Genomic DNA, 21,143 nt, shown 5'->3' on the forward strand with positions numbered 1-21,143 from the left:
TTAACTGTTTTCTAGCGGTAGGGCATGACCCAAGAAAGAACCCACTATATTTTGGTGAATGTCTAGATCAGAGGGTGGAACAAGGATTTTTTATTTCAAATTATGTATTGATCCTGATCATGATAAGAAACGAAATTTAGCAAACGTGAATTAGAATCATGAGCCACTAAAGCTGTTGAAGCATTAACCACAACTGTCCTGTGCATAAATTATGAAACCCTGTTTGGAAAATGAACCCATGTCTTTTGTCACAGCTTCACTAAAATCATGTTAGCACATTCACTGAAGCAATAAAGACCACAAAATAAGCAAGAGCTTTTCTTCTCCCAAAAATGTACAAAACCAAGTGTGGAAGGCAGATCAGAGCAGGGACCATGGCTGTCAGTTTCCTACTCCTGCTGGTCTTTGTCCTAAATGGTGAGCTACACCTTCTTAATGATAAATCGAAAATCAAACAAGCAGCAATTTTTTCTTTCTGGTTTCTGTATACGGTAAAAGAGTATTGAAAAGCTGCATATGATTTAAGTTGGATTATGATAATTGAATAATGATGCCTTTTGTGTTTCAGGAGCTGATGGTTCTCATATTGTTGGCGGGCGAGATTCCGCCCCCCACTCTCGGCCCTACATGGCTTCGCTGCAAGTCCGCGGTCTCCATAACTGTGGGGGAGCGCTGGTGAAAGAAAACTTTGTGCTCACAGCAGCTCATTGTCAGATTCGTAGGTAAGCTCAAAAACTTTCTTCTTACAACAGCAACAATAACCATAACAGATACCTTCTGAAAGACCAAGTGTGTCAAATGTCTGAGAGAAGATTAGATAAAACACAGTAGATCGAGACCCCAATCTTTATCTCTGGTCTTCTAACCCAACGTTAGAATATCTCAACATGTCCACTGACGCAGAGTCAAAAATATTATTTTTATAGAAGTAAAGGACAAGTTAAGGACTTTGAACCTTATATCTACATTTCATCACACATGACAAGGAGTTGTCCTTAAGAACCTCTGAGAAAGGTTGAATAAATGATAAAAAAAAACCCATCTGAAGCTCAAAGTTAATCTAGTTAGTCAGTGTTCATTCTCAGCATCACACATCTGAACACAGACCAATGTGGAAAAGGATTTCTGTGTATTTGCAGCCATGACATCATATCAAATGTCTGGTCTTCATTAAATCTGGATTTCTAGACCTTACACAGTTGTGCTCGGCGTGAATTCCCTGTCAGCTAACGAGAGTACAAAGCAGGAATTCAGGACTGTCAGAGCCATTCCCCATCCTGGGTATGATGGGCATGAAAATGACATCATGCTCCTAAAGGTGAGAACGGTTTCAACAGTTGTCTACAGCACTTTCACATTTTCATTATCGTCTCTAGCTTGCACAAAATCCAGCTAACCTGATATATTTTCTGTATTTCTCATTCATCAATCCACTCATCTCAGCTCGACAGCAGTGCACAACTGACTGCAGCAGTGCAGTTGATCTCTCTGAAAACGAGCAGGGTGGCGACAGGAAGTCGCTGCCTCACAACCGGCTGGGGGGACATAGCGGATGACAGAACCAAACCCAACACGCTTCAGGAAGTCAACGTAACCACGCTGTCACGGCGGACATGTCGTAGGAGATGGGGATCGGTTCCCGTCACTAGATCCATGGTTTGCGGTGAAGGAGCGAGAGGTTTTCAAGGCTTCTGCTCGGTGAGAAAGTAAACGAGCTGGACATTGATCAAGAAAGACTGAACACAGGTAAAAAAAAAAAAGCATTTTTAAACACACCTAATGTTATGTATCTTTTCTCTTCAAGGGAGATTCAGGTGGCCCTCTGGTGTGTGATGGAGCTGCAGCAGGCGTGGTGTCCTTCTCTGGCAGGCGATGCGGAAACCCCAAGACCCCTGATGTCTACACAAGTGTATCCTCCTTCGGGGACTGGATTAGAGAAGTGTTAAACAGCAATTAGGCAAATCAGATTTACTGATAATTTGCCGTAGTGGATGATGGGGTTGATTTCTTCAAGACAAAGAAAACGTGTCGTGCTATGTTGTCTAATATCTGTGCAGTGCTGTGGTTTTGTTTTTCGGTGGGCACTTTTTGTTTTGAAATGGGTCAGGCAAAATTCTTTACATCATACATTTTCAAAGTATACCAATATAGAAATAAAGTTAGCTTGAAAGTGTTGTGTAAATTACATTGCACACATTTCTGTATTGTTTTGCAAATGTGAAATATGTATTAACATGATGAATAAAGCCATGAAATCTGTTGTCAGCTCTGGAAAAAGAATGTTTGATCGGTCAAAGTTTTGTTCAGTGTCGATAATGTCGCTAATTTGATCCTTATCAGCTGGGAGCAGGTCTGACAGCCTATAAAACATCAGTAAATGCAGACGTTCATATTTACAAACGCTCCTGAAAATGAACTAAAAATGCTTTTTTAAAGATGCTCAAGCAGAGGTCTGAGTTTGCATTTAATGATTAGGGTTAGGGCATCTAAATGTTAAAAACTAACAAACAAATTAGAGACCAGAATGTCACTCAGTAGAGTGTGTATACATCCACCAAGGCTCAACCGTCCCCTAAAATCACATTTAAGTTCACTAGATCCAGATTTGTATATGATTCTGCACCAAATCGTACACACTCGTAAATACCAGTCCTGAAAACTGACAGATTTTTCTCATCAGGATCCATAATAATGATCTAAGAAATCAACTATAATGTTGAAAAACACAACTTTATACAGAAATGAACTGGATCCAATGTGACGTTCTGTCATTTTAGTTTGTTAATTTCAGTCTCTTTGTGTTTTCTGCTTCCTGTTTTATTTTGTAGTCTCGTTTTCCTTGTGTGTTTTCAGCTTCTCGGGTGTGTCACTTCCTGTCCTGGTGATTGTCTTCCCCCAGTCCTCATGTGTTGCACCTGTGGCTAATTACCCCTGCCTTCCCTGTGTCTCTTGTGACGGAAAATCTGGAGATACAAGAGGCTGGAAACAACAAAGTTATCTACGTGTATTTAATAAGGGGCTTTCTGCAGAAAGGATCAACACACCAAGAGTCCTAATGATCTCAGCGTGATGATGAAGAACAATCAAAAGCACAGATCTTATATAGGAGGACTTACGGCTGTCCTTCTGAACCAATCCAGGAAGGTTCCACAGGTGGGGGAAGGAGAGGAATCTAAACACAAAAGCTGATTCCCATGTTTTTCCTAAGGTGATAAGAAGACATACACTACTTCCTTTGATGGGTAATTAAGTCACAAATGGTCTCACCGTATTCACGTCATGAACAGTTACGACCATAAAACAGCTCAAGTCATAAAACATTTGGTGTATGGAAATACAAGTCATAAAAGTCTCTTGACAAGGCTGCAGAAATTTATAATCCAAATACAAAATAGTTTGTCAACCATGCTTAGTTAATTTTTCTACTTCACTCTTTATAAGCCTCTGTGTTCCCCTGTGTCCTTTGTTGGTTCGGACTCGTTGTTGCTACTCGTTTCACTCGTTGTCGATTAAGGTTTGTCCTGTCCTGCTTTCCTGTCCTTATCTTCAGTGTTCCCCGTGCGTCTTGACGCTCAGCTTCTGCTCCTTTGTTTCACCACAGTAGGCACCAGTGTTTTTCGTCCTCATGTTTTTGACTCTCCTGTAGTCACCTGTTAGTGTTTATGTTTGGTTTTTGTGTAGTTTTAGACGCTCTTATATTAAAATTAAATTTCTGTTAAACCTCTGCATCCTGGGTCCATCTCCTTCCACGAACCCTGACATCCACAGCCTGATGCAGATGAAAACATAAACTGTTTGGCAGAGGTAGCAATATTTTGTATTATGCTTTTGCACCGGTGCTAGAGTCTTATTCTACAAGCTGAGATTAATATATTTTAACATTTGTTTTATTAATTCCACCATTGGTTTAATTTGTATGATAGTTGATTTTATATTTACTTATTTATTTTTTAAGCGCTCAGATTTGACATCTGTGCTTCTTACTCAAGACTGTATTCTGAATAGTGGTGGGATGTAACAAAAGTAGATTTACTTTATGTACAGATATTCTTTATTTCCCTTCTTCCACTCCTTCTGATGAATTAATGTTCCCCGAAGGGAAATAGGTCTCACTCTTTCAGTGTTTGTTGCAAAATATCTTAAAACATTGTCATAATTTCTTTCCTTTGATAACATTCTTCATATCACAAGTCAATAAAATATGTATTAGTTTTTCCTTTGTTTACTTGAGCCCAAAACAAATTCAACAGCGTTAAAATGCTTTTCTTTCCTGATTCACGTCATATTCAACCAGAACATTCATCAAAGTTTAATACAGTTTTTCTGGTGAATTTAATAAGGCTGTGGTATATTGCATGACTCAAAACCACATTCCTTCTTCAAAACGGTTTTTTAAACACAAGTAACGTAACCTTTTAGAAAAGAGGAAACTGATATAACTGTCATTAATTAAGCAATAACAAAGGCCACATTTAACTGATCAATTTCCAATCATCTTAAATGTTGAACGTTGCTGATAAAGAGTATGAACCTCAATTCATCACTGTCACAAATTGCTGTAGTTTCTGCAGTTTTCTTCATTAGTCACAAAATTATTACAGTAGATATAATGTTATTTTTTCGCGCTGTAGCATATTGTAGTAAATTATGGTTATTAATGTTACTGTGGATAATTACAGTGTGTTGCACAAGATAGTTTGAACGAAGCTTGACATGATTTGATGGCAGATGTGAAGGAGCATCGGTGGCGTCCATCCGCTCCACACTAATATGCAGGTTCAACTTTAATTGCCTAAATGGCTCAGCCATAGAAGTAATAGTGCCTGAGAGGAGGAACAACTCTGTGCTTTCTCAGGTGATTAAGGCCATTTGGCTTTGAGGAACATTGAATGAGATGAATTTTGGCTCAGCTGTTGATGAAATTAATAAAAAAACATCAAGCTGGTCTCAATTCTAACACTCCGCAATGATTTTCAAAGCTGCTGAACTACTTAACTGTTTTCTACCGGTGGGGCATGACCCAAGAGAGAACCCACTATATTAAGGTGAATGTCTAGATCAGAGGGTGGAACAAGGATTTTTTATTTCTAACTATGTATTAATCCTGATCACGATAAGACGATTCAGACCTGAGTGTTGGTATCAATGAGTGTGTGAAGATTCAAAGGAAAAGATGGATCTGGTGCATTTACAGTGCCTTGCATAAGTATTCACCCCCTTTGGACTTTTCTACATTTTGTCATGGTATAACCACAGATTAAAATTTATTTCATCGTGAGTTTATGTAATGGACCAACACAAAATAGTGCATCATTTGGAAGTGGGGGGAAATATTAAATGGATTTCACAATTATTTACAAATAAAAATCTGAAAAGTGTTGAGTGCATATGTATTCACCCCCTTTACTGTGAAACCCCTAACAAAGATCTGGTGCGACCAATTGCATTCACAAGTCACATTTGCAAGTCACATAATTAGTAAATAGGGTCCACCTGTCTGCAATTTAATCTCAGTATAAATACACCTGTTCTGTGACGGAATCAGAGTTTGTTGGAGATCATTACTGAACAAACAGCATCATGAAGACCAAGGAGCTCACCAAACAGGTCAGGGATAAAGTTGTGGAGAAATATGAAGCAGGGTTAGGTTATAAAAAAATATCCAGAGCTTTGAACATCTCTCTGAGCACCATAAAATCCATCATAAGAAAATGGAAAGAATATGGCACAACCGCAAACCTACCAAGAGGAGGCCGTCCACCCAAACTGAAGAGTCGGACAAGGAGAAAATTAATCAGAGAAGCAACCAGGAGGCCCATGGTTACTCTGGAGGAGTTGCAGAGATCCACAGCTGAGGTGGGAGAATCTGTCCACAGGACAACTATTAGTCGTCTACTCCACAAATCTGGCCTTTATGGAAGAGTGGCAAGAAGAAGCCATTGTTGAAAGGGATCCATAAAAAATCCCGTTTGGAGTTTGCCAGAAGCCATGTGGGAGACACAGCAAACATGTGGAAGAAGGTGCTCTGGTCAGATGAGACCAAAATTGAACTTTTTGGCCTCAATGCAAAACGCTATGTGTGGCGAAAACCCAACACTGCCCATCACCCTGAGCACACCATCCCAACAGTGAAACATGGTGGTGGTAGCATCATGCTGTGGGGATATGCTTCTCTTCAGCAGGTACAGGGAAACTGGTCAGAATAGAGGGAAAGATGGATGGAGCCAAATACAGGGAAATCCTTGAAGAAAATCTGATGCAGTCTGCAAAAGACTTGAGACTGGGGCGGAGGTTCATCTTCCAGCAGGACAATGACCCTAAACATACAGCCAGAGCTACAAAGGAATGGTTTGGATTAAAGAATGTTAATGTCTTAAAATGGCCCAGTCAAAGCCCAGACCTCAATCCAATAGAGAATCTATGGCAAGACTTGAAGATTGCGGTTCACAGACGGTCTCCATCCAATCTGACTGAGCTTCATCTTTTTTGCCAAGAAGAATGGACAAACCTTTCCATCTCTAGATGTGCAAAGCTGGTAGAGACATACCCCAAAAGACTTGCAGCTGTAATTGCAGCGAAAGGGGGTTCTACCAAGTATTGACACAGGGGGTGAATACTTATGCACCCAACAGATGTCAACTTTTTTGTTCTCATTATTGTTTGTGTCACAATAAAATTTATTTTGCACCTCCAAAGTACTATGCATGTTTTGTTGATCAAACGGGAAAAAGTTTATTTAAGTCTATTTGAATTCCAGTTAGTAACAGTACATAATGGGAAAAGGTCCAAGGGGGGTGAATACTTATGCAAGGCACTGTAAATGAGGATTTATAGAGAAGTAGTCTTTTTCAGACACACGGTAACAAGAAGAGCAAACCAATAACTGCCACTAATGTTTAGCTGAGATGCTAAATGTGGCGTTTGCTATGAGACTTGTTTAAATTTAAAGGGACTGTTGGGCCTTGGTGGTGTTATGCATTCTACTGCATGCAAATCTGTTTTCTATTTCATTAGCAACTGTTTTTACACATATTTACTTTAAATTCTAAAGTCAATTCTTGAAAGTGTAGACATGATTCAACTAAATCTGTTTAACCAGCATTAACCACAACTATCATGGCCATCAATTATGAAACCCTGTTTGGAAAATAAAACCATGTCTTTTGTCACAGCTTCACTAAAAGCATGTTAGCACATTCACTGAAGAAATACAGACCACAAAATAAGCAAGAGCTTTTCTTCTCCCAAAAATGTATAAAACCAAGAGTGGAAGGCAGATCAGAGCAGGGACCATGGCTGTCAGTTTCCTACTCCTGCTGGTCTTTGTCCTAAATGGTGAGCTACACCTTCTTAATGATAAATCGAAAATCAAACAAGCAGCAATTTTTTCTTCTTGGTTTCTGTATATGGTAAAAAAAACGATTGAAAAAGCTACATATGATTTAAGTTGGATTATGATAATTGAATAATGATGCCTTTTGTGTTTCAGGAGCTGATGGTTCTCATATTGTTGGCGGTCGAGATTCCGCCCCCCACTCTCGGCCCTACATGGCTTCGCTGCAAGTCGGCGGTCGCCATAACTGTGGGGGAGCACTGGTGAAAAAAAACTTTGTGCTCACGGCAGCTCATTGTCAGATTCGTGGGTAAGCTCAAAAACTTTCTTCTTACAACAGCAACAATAACCATAACAGATGCCTTCGGATTTTGAATCATTTTAAAGTGACGTATATTCCACAACTTCATAATGACAATCTCTGTCTGAATTTGAGATTCTCGGAGAAAACAAAGCATCACAATCAGATCTGCAAAATAATGATATTGACTCTAGTATTAAATTGCTCTCAGTGCACTTATTACAGTGAGGGATCAGGACAACTAAAAACTAGGTTAGGATAAGAACAGTACAAAAATATTTGAATATAATTATATTCTATTTAGTTATCATTGTATTTATAATACAGTATTAAATTCATATATGATTATAGTGGTGGCTTGTCTGGACTATACTGGAATGAAATGAATAATAAATACTGTATAAAGACAGAGACAGGGTATATACTGACTGTTGATGATGTCATGCAAAAACTGTGCATATTCAGACTTGCACTGAAGTTAGTATGTTGTGGAATTCCTGTTGAAGCACTGAACACTAATATATTAGAACCACAATTTAAAGTTTTTTTAAGTCGAGGGGAAGCAAAAATGCTGTCAGCTGAGAACAGAAAGACTCTTCCACACTCTCTGACAGACCACGTGTGTCATATGTCTGAGGCAAGATTAGATAAAACACAGTAGATCGAGACCCCAATCTTTATCTCTGGTCTTCTAACCCAACGTTAGAATGTCTCAACATGTCCACTGACGCGTAGTCCAAACATATCCTTCTTATGGAGGTAAAGGACAAGTTAAGAACTTTGAACCTTATATCTACATTTAATCACACATGACAAGGGGTTGTCCTCAAGAACCTCTGAGAAAGGTTTAATAAATGATAAAAAAAAATAACCATCTGAAGCTCAAAGTTAATCTAGTTAGTCAGTGTTCATTCTCAGCATCAAACCTCTAAACACAGACCAATGTGGAAAAGGATTTCTGTGTATTTGCAGCCATGACATCATATCTAATGTCTGGTCTTCATTAAATCTTGATTTCTAGACCTTACACAGTCGTGCTCGGCGTGAATTCCCTGTCAGCTAACGAGAGTACAAAGCAGGAATTCAGGACTGTCAGAGCCATTCCCCATCCTGGGTATGATAGGCATGAAAATGACATCATGCTCCTAAAGGTGAGAACGGTTTCAACCGTTGTCTACAGCACTTTCACATTTTCATTATTGTCTCTAGCTTGCACAAAATCCAGCTGACCTGATACATTTTCTGTATTTCTCATTCATCAATCCACTCATCTCAGCTCGACAGCAGTGCACAACTGACTGCAGCAGTGCAGTTGATCTCTCTGAAAACGAGCAGGGTGGCGTCAGGAAGTCGCTGCCTCACAACCGGCTGGGGGGACATAGCGAATGACGGAACCAAACCCAACACGCTTCAGGAAGTCGACGTAACCACGCTGTCACTGCGGACATGTCGTAGGAGATGGGGATCGGTTCGCATCACTACATCAATGGTTTGCAGTGTAGGAGCGAGAGGTTTTCAAGGCCCCTGCAGGGTGAGAGAGTAAACGGGCTGGACATTGATCAAGCAAAACTGAACACAGGGGAAAAAAAGCATCTTTAAACACACCTACTGTTCAGTGACATGTATCTTTTCTCTTCAAGGGGGATTCAGGTGGCCCTCTGGTGTGTGATGGAGCTGCAGCAGGCGTGGTGTCCTTCGGTGGGCAGCAATGCGGAAACCCTGCCAAACCTGGTGTTTACTCAAGTGTACCCTTCTTCGGGGACTGGATTAGGGAAGTGTTAAAAAGCAATTAAGCAAATCAGATTTACTGATAATTTGCGGTTGTGGATGATGGGGTTGATTTCTTCAAGACAAAGCAAACGTGTGTTGCTACGTCGTTTAACATCTGTGCAGTGCTGTGGTTTTGTTTTTCAGTGGGCACTTTTCGTTTTGAAATGGGTCAGGCAAAATTCTTTACATCATACATTTTCAAAGTATACCAATACAGAAATAAAGTTAGCTTGAAAGTGTTGTGTAAATTACATTGCACACATTTCTGTATTGTTTTGAAAATGTGAAATATGTATTAACATGATGAATAAAGCCATGAAATCTGTGTCAGCTCTGGAAAAAGCATGTTTGATGGGTCAAAGTTTTGTTCAGTGTCGATAATGTCGATAATTTGATCGTTATCAGCTGGGAGCAGGTCTGACAGCCTATAAAACATCAGTAAATGCAGACGTTCACATTCATAAACGCTCCTGAAAATGAACTAAAATTGCCTTTTTAAAGATGCTTAGGTCTTAGCGTAGGTCTTAGTAGTTGTAGTAGTAGTTTAACATGACTGATTTTTCTCATCAGGATCCATAATAATGATCTCAGAAATCAACTTTAATGTTGAAAAACACAACCTTATATATAAATGAACTGGATCCACAGCCTGATGCAGATGAAAACATAAACTGTTTGTCAGAGGTAGCAATATTTTGTATAATGCACTAGCACCGCAGCTAGTCATCCATATATTCTACATGCTGAGATTGATTTATTTTAACATTTGTTTTATTAGTTCCACCATTGGATTAATTTAATTGAGCATTGCTTTTCGATTTAATCATTTATTTTTTAAGGGCTCAAATTTTACTTATGTGACTCTTACTCAAGAACGTCTTTTGAATTGTGGTGGGATGTAACATAAGTACATTTACTTTATGTATCTGTGTTTAGTTGATTTATCTTCAGGTACTTCTCACATTTACTTTACTAAATATATCAGCAAGTATCTGCACTTTCGACTTGCTTACATTTCAAAACTAAAATCGCATTTAAGTTCAATTCATTTCTCCATTGATCCAACCAGAACAGCAGCTAAAATAATATGACAATGTGAAAATTCTCAGTAGAAACATCCGCAACATTCTTTGTTAGTATGACAGAGTCAATACCATTGTTGTCTTAAACAGAAAACCGGTATACAGTTAAAGATGTAATAGATTAATCTAGGTGCCAACCAAGTAGACCATTGCATAGGGGAATAGGCTACTCTCTACAATTACTTTTAATACTTTTTTAAATATATTAAAACCAAGTACTTACTTACTTTTGGTCAAGTAGAAAACGTATTTTTGCTTTAACTTAGTCAGATTCGTGTCTGTTTATTAGTACGTTTGCTTGAGAAAGACGTTTGAGTACTTTCTCCACCCGTCTGTCTTCTTCTTGTCTGTGATCGGGACATGTCCCCTCTGCTGTAGTGGTAACGAAGTCTCGACTCCCGGGCACAAGGTGACATTGAATGATCCTGTTTACAACTTCAGCAGCTGTCCCGTGCTTCCTGTCCGCAGAGGGTAGATGTGGAGCCGCCTCGGGAGGAATCCTGACCCCCAGGTTCTGATGCAGCGCTTTGTGCTGCAGCTCCTGACATGTTGGTGAGCAGCGTGTTGTCTCAAACAGCTGACGTTTACCCCCCCCCCCCCCCCGTTTAAAGTCCACACCATCGTCACCAAAACACCAACTCCCGGTGTGCATTGCGCCAGCGCTCACGTCCCTCTCCGCGGTCATGGCGGCTGGATGCTCGCCGGGAGATGAAGTCCTTTTCGCCAACTCCCGTTTAACCGCCGCCCCCCTCCCCGCCCCCATTTACAGGTTTCGCGAGACTCACGCAGACGCGTCGGTGTGCGGGAGCGTTTGTCCGCCTGACAAACAGGACGATACTGATATGAAATCTGCGTCAAGGTAATAAAAATGCGTTTTCTGAGCAGAGGGCTCGGCTGCTAACGCGATGCTGCTGCTGGTGTCTGTTAGCTGCCGCAGGGGGACGGTGCTAGCGCAGCGTTAGCTAGCCGCCTCCACTTGGATCCACAGTCACATCTGCATTGAGGTAGAGCCAGGACCGACGGGAGGAGCTGCAGGTGAGTTGGTGGAGCACAGGGCAGCTCATTTCGCCTCGTCACGTTTGAGCTCATGTACAAGTTGATAGCAGCAACATGTCCCCGTCCAGCCTCCACACACTAGTGATGTGTCTGACGTGTTCTCTGGAAGTTGCCCCATTATTCACATTGGCGTCTTTAACCCCTCAAGTCAGGCCATATGACAAACCACACGGTCTCTCCTCCGTGGTGCTGTGTGTGTGTGTGTGTGTGTGTGTGTGTGTGTGTGTGTGTGTGTGTGTGTGTGTGTGTGTGTGTGTGTGTGTGTGTGTGTGTGTGTGTGTGTGTGTCAAACACTGACCTCCATGACTGTGTAGTAGAAGTAAATACCCAGGAAGTTATTAGTCCATCATGCTAAACCATTGGCTGCTGGAGTTGTCAGTCTGTCAGGAGAGAGCAGGCTGCTTCCTGTCACAGCTCTGCTCTGACAGGAAGCACAGGCCCTCTGTCATGGTGGAGCAATACTTTGCATGTGAAGTTTGACAGCTGTCACCTTTTAACTGAGCCTTGCCCTGTTTGTCCTTTGACCTGTAGCCTTTGACTTTCTGGAGGCATGTCCAAGAAAAGAGGCAGGTATGTGGATCTCTGTGTATGACATCATATGTTGCCATTTTTAAGAATGAAACGAAACAGTAAAACTGCAATGTCCAAATGGCGAGGTTAGAAAATGGTTAATTCACGTGTAAGACATTGGAATTGCCAAATAACGTGTGGCTGATCCAAAGGCTGCAGTGTTGATTTAAATAATGATTACATTCAAAATGAACCCGCATGAGCAAGTAACTGCAGCTTAATCTAATTCTCAGATTCAAATTTGATCAAATACAAATTAGTGGCATGGCCTGAAATCTTAAAAACATTATGGTTTTTGTATCAAGTCACATATTCCTCCTGTTTTTTCCAGAAAGCGAAGCAGCGGGGAACTGAATGACACAGTGAGCCCCGACCCCAATAGTATTCTAGGAGTGCGTATTCAACACAACTGGCGTGAGAAGGGGAACCAGAGCAAATGGAAGGGAACAGTGCTTGACCGGCTTAGTGTAAATCCCTCCCTCTTCATGGTGAAGTATGACGGCTTTGACTGCGTCTATGGCATCGAGCTGTTCAAGGACGAGAGAGTGTCCAACTTGCAAGTCCTGTCGGAAAAAGTTGGTGAGTTAGGAGGAGCTTCTCTATTCCTTTGAGCAATTTATGTTTTGGATTATTTTTGCAACAGTTGGGCTTTACAGTATATCATACAATCCTCTGTGCCCGCATCTCCACAGTAAACAACAAAATCAAGATACCTCCAGGGGCGGAGGAGCTGGTGGGCAAAGCTGTTGAGCATCTTTTTGAAAAGGAGGATGGAGAGAAAAATGAGTGGAGAGGCATGGTCCTCTCCAGAGCTCCAATCATGACCAACTGGTATTACATCACGTACGAGAAGGACCCCGTTCTTTACATGTACCAGCTGTGGGATGACTACGCTGACGGAGACCTAAGGATTCTTCCTGAAGCAGGTACTTGTAACGTGTGTATGACGAAGACAAATCATTACTCGACAAAGCTTCATTAAGACTCTTGTATTCGTGTTCTGACGCATCCTAGATAAGATCAGGAGCAACCACAGTGTGTTGTAAATCAGTTTTCCCCTCAGGATGATTGCATCAGTTTTGGTAGACATGAATGCCATGTGACTTCACCAACATCACAGGTTTTGTCAGCCGGCAGTAGACAGGGAAAGTTAGAAAGTTAGAGAGTTATATCAGACTGTGACATCGTTTGCGGGATCAGATATTTATGCTCATGAAAATAATTATGAGAAACGGTTTCTTGAGGGTATTTTCTAAAACTGTGCCTCTTTTAGTGTCAGACACTTAAAGTCAATACACAAGTGCGATACACCACAATTTATTACAATTTATATACATTGACCTCCTTAGCTGTTGTGTGTGTGTGTGTGTATATATATATATTAGAGCTGTGAAAAATAACGCGTTAACGCGTTATGATTAAATTACAGGATTAATTCGTTTTTTTTTTTTAACGCATTTAACGCATGCGCAGAAGGACCTTCCAATTCCGCCGCCTCTGCACTAGTCGCCGCTCTAACGCCGGGTTCACACCGGACGCGGAAGCGACGCCGAAGCGAGGCGTAAGCGCAGCGCCAATCCTCTGGCTCCCATCCACTCCCATGTTAAACCGCAGCGCTGAACACACCGGAGGCTGAAGCGTAGCGTTGTGCCGCGGCTGCCTAGCGCCGTGAAGCGATCGTTTCGGCGTCGAGTCTATTTTTTCCGCTTGACGCGAGCATATCGCGACAGGAAACACACTGAAAAATGATTTTAAACGATATAGATGACATATTTTATATGATATAAATGATCAAATATGCATCCCATACTTTGTATTCACGTTCTGTTGTCTTGGAGTTTTAATTTTACCACTTTTACCGACCACATTATTTAATGTCCCCCTCTGCCCATCCACTACAGCCACACAAGCAGTCATAAAGATAAAAAGAGAGAGGGGGGGCTACGTATTCTCCACATAGGCTTGAGTGGAGAATACGTAATTTACCCTCGACACCCGACATTTAACGGAGCTAACAGCGGAGAACTAATTCAACATGGATGACATTAAATTAATAATTGAAGTGGAGAAGTAACTTGAGTTGTTGATTCTCAGCATATGTTGTATAAAGACAACACCAAAAAAGACACATGTTGGGATGCTGTTGCTTAATGTTGGAGCAACAAGTAAGTATATGCTTGAAAAAAATGATTAAATGACGTTTTTACTGCAGGCTGATAACAGCAGAAGTATGTGATATTATTAGTAATGCGCGGCGCTTCGGCGTCGCTACCGCGTCCGGTGTGAACCCGGCGTAATGCAGTCAGACGGCAGCTGCCATTCAAACAAACAAACAACATGGATAATTCTGATGAACCTGAGGACCTTCTGGACGGGAAGATCGTGTTCCAAAAAAACAAAGATCGAACATTCAGTAAAACCAAGGTGATATGCACACTCTGCGAGAAGACGTTATCGTTTCACCGTAGCAATACCCGCCTAACCACCGCAACGCGAAGCATGTGTTGGTCGGCGAGGGGCGTTCAAGTGGAATGCGCCAAACCAGACTCACTCGCCGGACACATTGTGCAAAAGAAGCTTTACTCAGCTTTACTGTCAGAGAATTTGAACAAGTTAGTTTGCCTCACCAACTGGCTAAAGACCGAGTAGCTAAGAGGGCCTTTAGAGGCATTAGATTGTATCATGGTGTGGTTAATGGTTGTGTGACAAAGAATATAAAAAATGTCAACCATCCTATGGCTAAGAAGCTCAAATAATTTCTGTTTAATTTTAAAAAAAAAGTTTTATTCAACCACACAATGGCTAAGGAACCCGAATTCTGTTTAGGATGAAGATTATATTAATGTTCCATATGGAAAAGCAATGATAACTGCTGAAGAACTGCTGAGTTGCAGCACAAAAGAAAAGTTAAATGTCATAAATCTTGTTTTCACAAAAATATTCCGAAAAAATCGGTAATGTGATTAATCATGATTAATCCATAGAAACCTGTGATTAATTTGATTAAAAATTTTAATCATTTCACAGCCCTAATATATATACATATATAAAGACATAATGGAGAAACTGAGAAAACAAGACTGGACTAAAGAAAGACTCACAAATGAATCATAATTTGCTTGTACACTACCAGTGAACTAGAAGTTGCATATATCCTCATTTCATATGACAAAAACTGGTGAGAATGGCATTTTTTTATTTGTCATTGTATTGTTAATGTTCTGTTGTTATGTTTCATTCCTCCCCCCAGAAAACAAGCACCTGTTGCCTGCAGACAGGAAGCCAGGAGAAGAGACAGAGAGTCTGGTGGGGAAACAAGTGGAGTATGTTACTGACAAGGGCGTGAAGAGAACTGGCCTGGTCATCTACCAAGTCCCGGCCAAGCCCTCCGTCTACTATATCAAATACGATGATGACTTTCACATTCATGTATATGACCTGGTCAAAACCACCTAGAGAGAGTGGACACTGACCTCACCCTCCAGCCCTCCCTCCATCTGCTTCTGTTCCACTCATCGTTACAATCTTGTTATTCAAAGCCAGGGCAGGGTTGGGTAGTTAATAGGCTTTATTGTTGAGAAGAAAGTGCAATCTTTTGTTGTATGCACAGCAGAACTGTAGCACCACTATGCTTTGCTATTTTGAGGGAGTCAACTTGTTTTATTTTTGCTGCTCTACTTTATACTTTATACTTTAACATTTGGATTGAACAAGATTGCACTGCCCAACAGCTGCAAAGTGCAGTTGATACTAGAATTTTGCAATGTTGTCCTGGACACAGTAATCTGTTTAAGATTTCCCTTTAAAGACCCTTTACTTTAGATTTTCTGGGTAGTGCGTTTGGTATACACACTTTTGTCTGTGTAGAAGCATTACAGGGAGACATTTATTTAATGTTATGGGTAGATAAATACCTCTACTGTATTTATCTAACAATATCCAATCAATCAGTGTTAGTAGTGGAAGAAATGAATAAAAGCAGCATTGTAAAGTCACCTTAATGAGGCCCTTGTGTTGTCAAGAACAGTTCAAAAGAGTTGTGCTCATGTAGAAATATCCCCCTGCATCTTTGCACCATGTTTTTATTGTAATATCCATGGCGGAGAATTCGCTTTTCTTTTTTCATGCTGTACATCTCTTCTTTAAGCCTTGAAGGAAGGTTTCTGCACAGATTCTAATTAATTAGTTTGAACAGCACAAGGAACATCAGATTCTTTGTCCTGCTAATTGAGATGCTTAATTCCCATGATTCCACACAAATCATCAAGTGCCTTCCGGCTTGTCATTTTGCAATATTGTACATACTGTGTACTATCTACGCTCTAAATTAATCTTTGCGTATGAAGGCTGCTATTAGGTTTTCATTCAGAAGTGGTGCCACTGACAGCTTGTGGAACGTTTTGCTTTACGTTAGTGCTGTGTTTTTGCTCTATAATGCAGTATGAACAAGTTCTTTAAATATAACACACATCATCATTGGTTGTGAAAAGTCACCGTTGATATTGTGGGGAGCACTTTAATTGTATAAAGTTTACATGTTTAGGTTATGTTATGCTATGTTTCCCCAAAATAAGGCAGAGTAATGCTTTATATCACATGGATTAGGAGAAAAAAATTGTTTCAATACATTCAGATGACAGTATTTAATCTGTACAACTTGTGTTAAATGCCTTGTAATGTTGCCTGTTGTGATTATTCACAATATGAATATCTCACTGAAACACCACCACCACCCTTTAGTGAAAGGGTCATTCATACACATAAATTATAACAGGTGTAATCTAAACTGACAAACCACTTTTTAGACAGTAGCGAACTGTGGTTCCAGTCTGTCCTGTCTGTCTGGTATTCTCACAAACACGACATGTATGCTTGCAGTATGGATTTCATCTCAACCTTCTGTCATTCAGTGTATCCCTCAGTAAACTAGTTAATCAGTAGGTGTACCGTTACTGTTATTTTCAACTGTCGGAGCTGCATGCACCATCTGGGCAGTGTCAAGAGATTTTCAATTTTAACTTTGGCATTGGAGAAGTGACAGTGTGTGGCATAATTAGTAGTTTGTTTAAAGCCACTTTTAAAATATCAATCCAAAAAAAGGTTAACACTGTACATCACCCCTAGTGGTGCTGTGGAGTGTTTCTGTGTAGTGTCGAGTGGAGTTACAAACGACTGTGCGCGCTCTTCTTCGTGCTTCAATCACCACCTCCTGTTCTGAAGTTGTAGCAGCATCAACAGGTAATATGTGTCGTTATTATTCTGTCATGGGTAATAAAGACTTTTGCACATTTGATGCTCTTGTTCTTCAAACACTTCAATTATAAGCATGCATTGTGTTGTACTTCGATTTAATAAATATACAGGACATGTTTTAAGATTGATGTATTAGTCACAAAGTGAAACTGCATATATATATATATATGTGCAGACAGACACTCGTTCGATTTTTTGAATGGTTTGGGGGGGGGGGGTGAATTAGTCTGTACAAACAAATTTGTGGTATACATAAATGACATAACGTTTTGTCTAATGTATAACTCACAGCAAATGCCGCTGAACCATTCAAAAGAGGACACTCCTCGTAGCTTAGTTTTATCAAGCAGTTTTCTTATTTTCTTGTGAGAGGCGACAACATTTGAATAAGTGATGTTGCTCAAGTGCAAGAGTCAAAAAGATGGAGGAATGTCTGGTTGCCCAGACTTCCAGTTCACTTGGTGAGGTCTTTCAGGTACTGCAGACCCTGACTTGAATATTCAGTTGCCTTCATTGGAGCCTCCGAAAGAGATGAAACCGTCCACCGTACTCCTGCAATAAAAGACAAATAAATGGCTTGGGTTTGCAGCATCAGAGACACATACAAGGTCCAGATATATAGAGCAAAAATAACGAAAGGAAAAAAATTGAAATAGATCAATACACAAGTGAAACTCCCATTCGTTCACACTCAAAAACCTAAACTCATGACATGACTTATGTGTTACTCCACTTTAAAAAGAGCTTTTCGTTCAGTTCGTACCAGAGTTCCACGACTGAACGGGAGAGAATTCAACCTTTGGCATGGCTGGGAGCTGAGCCTGTGGAGAGGGAGGACCCATTAGTTTGACAAATACAAACAAGATAATAATTCAAATCGGAAAGAGCCAATATTGGCTGAACATTATTTTTCTTGCGGTACTTCTCAACAGCATGCAGTGAAACAGTGAGCCACGCCAACTACTGAAAATAATGATCCAGGTTTGACAGTTGTGACATGAAATAGGAGAAATGTTGTAGGAAAACCTAATGTCACTTTATTATCGAGTTTTACTAAGATGTTACTGTTGTCATTTCTAAAGAGATACAACTGGTTATATCACACCTTAATTAAACCAAAGCAACATATTTACTGTCGGATTAAATGTTAGTATTTTCCTGAAAATAATGTTATTTTTACACTCACTGGCCTGGTTATTATGTAGAACAGTCAAATATAACGCAAAGCAATACAACTGAGCCAACAATTCTACCTTAATAAAGATGATTCATTTTGATGGACGCTAGCAGAAATGTATTAAACTATCCTGGTTATTGTAGTTAACGTGAACACATTTCAATATTATGGATTTCAGTAAAACGCTAACACTAACTATGACTGTAGTAGGAAACATACAGTATTATGGATGAAAGCTTTAATAAAAAAACAGCCATTATAGGCTTTGTAGATGTCGTCTACAATATTATTTTTCATTGGATTGCATTTAAATGTATAAAGCTGGTCAAATTTTTCGGTATTGAAAATAATTGGCATGCTGTTTTGGAAAAAAGAAAAACCATTGAAATAGTACATAAATATAACTATTTGGTTGTTGTTGGTCTTTTATGCCTTCTGGTTGGGAAATTATTTGAATCCTTTGTTCTAAGAACTAAAAAGATACCAGTTACATGTTAGATATTAATGACTAATGTCATCTAATGGTTGTTTGGAAGGATCTTGAATGACAACTTATGTGGTGAATCTATTGAAGTTATAGAAGAAAATCTCATGATATTGAATGTTGATGGACGTGATCACATTGCTCAAAAGCCAGTGTTGAATAAACACTGTTGGGTTTTGCCTGCTCTGTTGTCGCATCAAATGAAGACGTAAAATGGCATTCAACTCAACATAGTCCAGTTGTGTCTTTGTCCAACTTGTTCAATGAAAACAGACACTAGAGGTTTTGCGTTCACTACACTCATACATTGATTGTAGGAGCATCTACAACACTGAACCGACAGGATGCAGTCTGCTCACACATGTTGCCATGACCCATGACTGTGCTGGATCATGGTAAGATATTAACTCAGTGCATGTTATCTGTACCTCCAGGCCGAAGTACTTCATCCATTCCTGTATGGCGGGGGGTATTGCAGCCTTGGCCTTCTGCAGCGCCTCCGAGCCCTGCTCGCTGCCCCCCAGCAGACCAGAGTCACAGGCGACATACAGAGCTCCTCCTGCTATGGTCACCTTGGCGGCCAGTCTGGAAAGGAAAGGACAGAAAGAGTCGAGCTGATCAGAAACATGGCCTCCCCTGTTTCCTTTCAACACTGACACAAAGCACGGGTACACTTCGCCACAGTGACAGAACTCCACGAGAGAGTCTCGTGGAGATCAGATGTCAGAAGCTGTATCGAATCTAAACACGACAACCAACCTAGCATCAGTTAGCTAACAGGTTAGCTGCGCTGCTAGCTCCTAGTGACAGCGGCAACGACTTGAGTGGAATTGTGGGAGAAATTAAAAGTACTAACTTCACTACGGGCAAAATCTTTGCCGCCATGATCCACAGTGGTTTAGTTTCCTTTCAAGAACACGTATTCCGGGTTTGCTGCGGATGAAAGTGGTGACTGCTTTATGTTTAGCACTGAAGGACAAGCCCTGCTTGTTCCTGCAAGCTGTGTGTCAATAAAGTTGCTCTTTCAAACGCTAAGTCTGACGGTATGTAAAAGCCGCAGATTCGTCATCTCGCTCTTTATGCATTTAAACCATCTAAATGTTTTTTTAATTATTTTTGTTTTGAGTATCGAACAACTGTAATTACTGTTTCTATCTGGGAATCATATATATATATAAATATGCATATATACATTTTTGCAGAATCTTTGACTTTATCTTCTTTTTCTTCCAATGTTTATTGGCGGTTGGCAAACAACGCCTTTGTGCACTACCGCCTCTTACTGGCCTGGAGAATTTAGTATTTTCCTTTTTGTACGGGCCATGGAATTCCTTTATCAAACCATATCCCTGAGAACATTTGCTTTCTAAGGCTGTCCAATTCTTGATTGTGTAATTACAGCTTACAATTATTTCCCTTCTACAAATATCATCTTATCCGTAGACTTCATATACAAATTATCATCAAGTGAAAATTTGAAACCCCCATTGTATGATCACTTTTTAATTTTTTTGAAAGAATAAAAATGATGTATTGTGGCTGGTTCAGGTGAGTTTGATTTACTGTGACGTGGAAACAGAAGATCCAAACAATGTGGTTCAATTGGTGGTCGACATTCAGAGTGAGATATCATACCATTGCATAGAGACAACAACGATGAAGATGACTCAGGAACAACAGGACAGGCTGGAATGAAATACAACCGGATTTAACGTACCAGCAAAACATTTGACCAATCTCTTCAATACCTCTGCCAACGTGATATCTCTATACACGTATAAGAAAGTCTTTCAAGAGCCATCTTCTTGGAGAAGTAAAACAACATTTACACACCAGTATCTGTTAATTAATCTAGAATAGTTTGTGTCAGCATAGAGCTTGTAGTCATGACAAAATCCGACATATTTAGATCTACAGAAAGTATGAAGAGAAAGAAAAGAAAAGAAAACTCAAACTCAAAGTTATCTTCATTGAACAATAACAGTAGCCCAATAAATCATTGAAGCATGTTGTTTTTGACATTTTCCACTGCCACCCTGCCTGCAATTTGATGTGGAAATGAGGACCCACTGATAGTATCGTTTTTTGATTTTAACGTCAAAGGTTTCCTCCAAACC

The 21,143-nt window shown here is 40.2% G+C and overlaps 4 protein-coding genes and 1 long non-coding RNA gene across 8 annotated transcripts; 3 read left to right on the top strand and 2 right to left on the bottom strand.

Moving 5' to 3' along the window:
- Positions 1-261: 261 nt before the first annotated feature.
- LOC128447560 (serine protease 57) lies at positions 262-2,265 on the top strand. Its single transcript, XM_053429721.1, has 5 exons — positions 262-417; positions 569-722; positions 1,189-1,318; positions 1,444-1,698; positions 1,805-2,265. Exons 1-5 carry the CDS (start codon positions 333-335, stop codon positions 1,955-1,957), a joined length of 777 nt encoding a protein of 258 aa, XP_053285696.1. The 5' UTR covers positions 262-332; the 3' UTR covers positions 1,958-2,265.
- Positions 2,266-7,189: 4,924 nt separating this feature from the next.
- LOC128447561 (granzyme K) lies at positions 7,190-9,747 on the top strand. Its single transcript, XM_053429722.1, has 5 exons — positions 7,190-7,335; positions 7,490-7,643; positions 8,656-8,785; positions 8,911-9,165; positions 9,275-9,747. The coding sequence occupies exons 1-5, from the start codon at positions 7,251-7,253 to the stop codon at positions 9,425-9,427; spliced, it is 777 nt and encodes a 258-aa protein (XP_053285697.1). The 5' UTR covers positions 7,190-7,250; the 3' UTR covers positions 9,428-9,747.
- On the bottom strand, positions 7,697-11,761 carry LOC128447564 (uncharacterized). 2 transcript variants are annotated; one of them, XR_008339640.1, is made up of 3 exons: positions 10,714-11,761; positions 9,244-9,396; positions 7,697-9,158 (listed from the first exon to the last, which is right to left on the bottom strand). It is a non-coding gene; the product is annotated as an uncharacterized LOC128447564 (long non-coding RNA). The 2 variants fall into 2 exon arrangements; XR_008339639.1 differs by having other exon boundaries at positions 9,244-11,761.
- Positions 11,242-16,107, top strand: zmp:0000000521 (spindlin-1). 3 transcript variants are annotated; one of them, XM_053429725.1, is made up of 5 exons: positions 11,242-11,345; positions 12,074-12,112; positions 12,444-12,691; positions 12,805-13,038; positions 15,363-16,107. In XM_053429725.1, the coding sequence occupies exons 2-5, from the start codon at positions 12,093-12,095 to the stop codon at positions 15,566-15,568; spliced, it is 708 nt and encodes a 235-aa protein (XP_053285700.1). In that variant the 5' UTR covers positions 11,242-11,345; positions 12,074-12,092; the 3' UTR covers positions 15,569-16,107. The 3 variants fall into 3 exon arrangements, with proteins under 3 accessions (XP_053285700.1, XP_053285698.1, XP_053285699.1); XM_053429723.1 differs by having other exon boundaries at positions 11,243-11,521; XM_053429724.1 differs by lacking the exon at positions 11,242-11,345 and having other exon boundaries at positions 11,856-12,112.
- Positions 16,108-16,588: 481 nt separating this feature from the next.
- micos13 (mitochondrial contact site and cristae organizing system subunit 13) lies at positions 16,589-20,054 on the bottom strand. Its single transcript, XM_053429726.1, has 4 exons — positions 19,883-20,054; positions 19,455-19,611; positions 18,129-18,186; positions 16,589-17,917 (listed from the first exon to the last, which is right to left on the bottom strand). Exons 1-4 carry the CDS (start codon positions 19,909-19,911, stop codon positions 17,820-17,822), a joined length of 342 nt encoding a protein of 113 aa, XP_053285701.1. The 5' UTR covers positions 19,912-20,054; the 3' UTR covers positions 16,589-17,819.
- Positions 20,055-21,143: the final 1,089 nt, after the last annotated feature.

The sequence above is a fragment of the Pleuronectes platessa genome, chromosome 9 (assembly GCF_947347685.1).
Source record: "Pleuronectes platessa chromosome 9, fPlePla1.1, whole genome shotgun sequence".
Lineage (NCBI taxonomy): Eukaryota > Metazoa > Chordata > Actinopteri > Pleuronectiformes > Pleuronectidae > Pleuronectes > Pleuronectes platessa.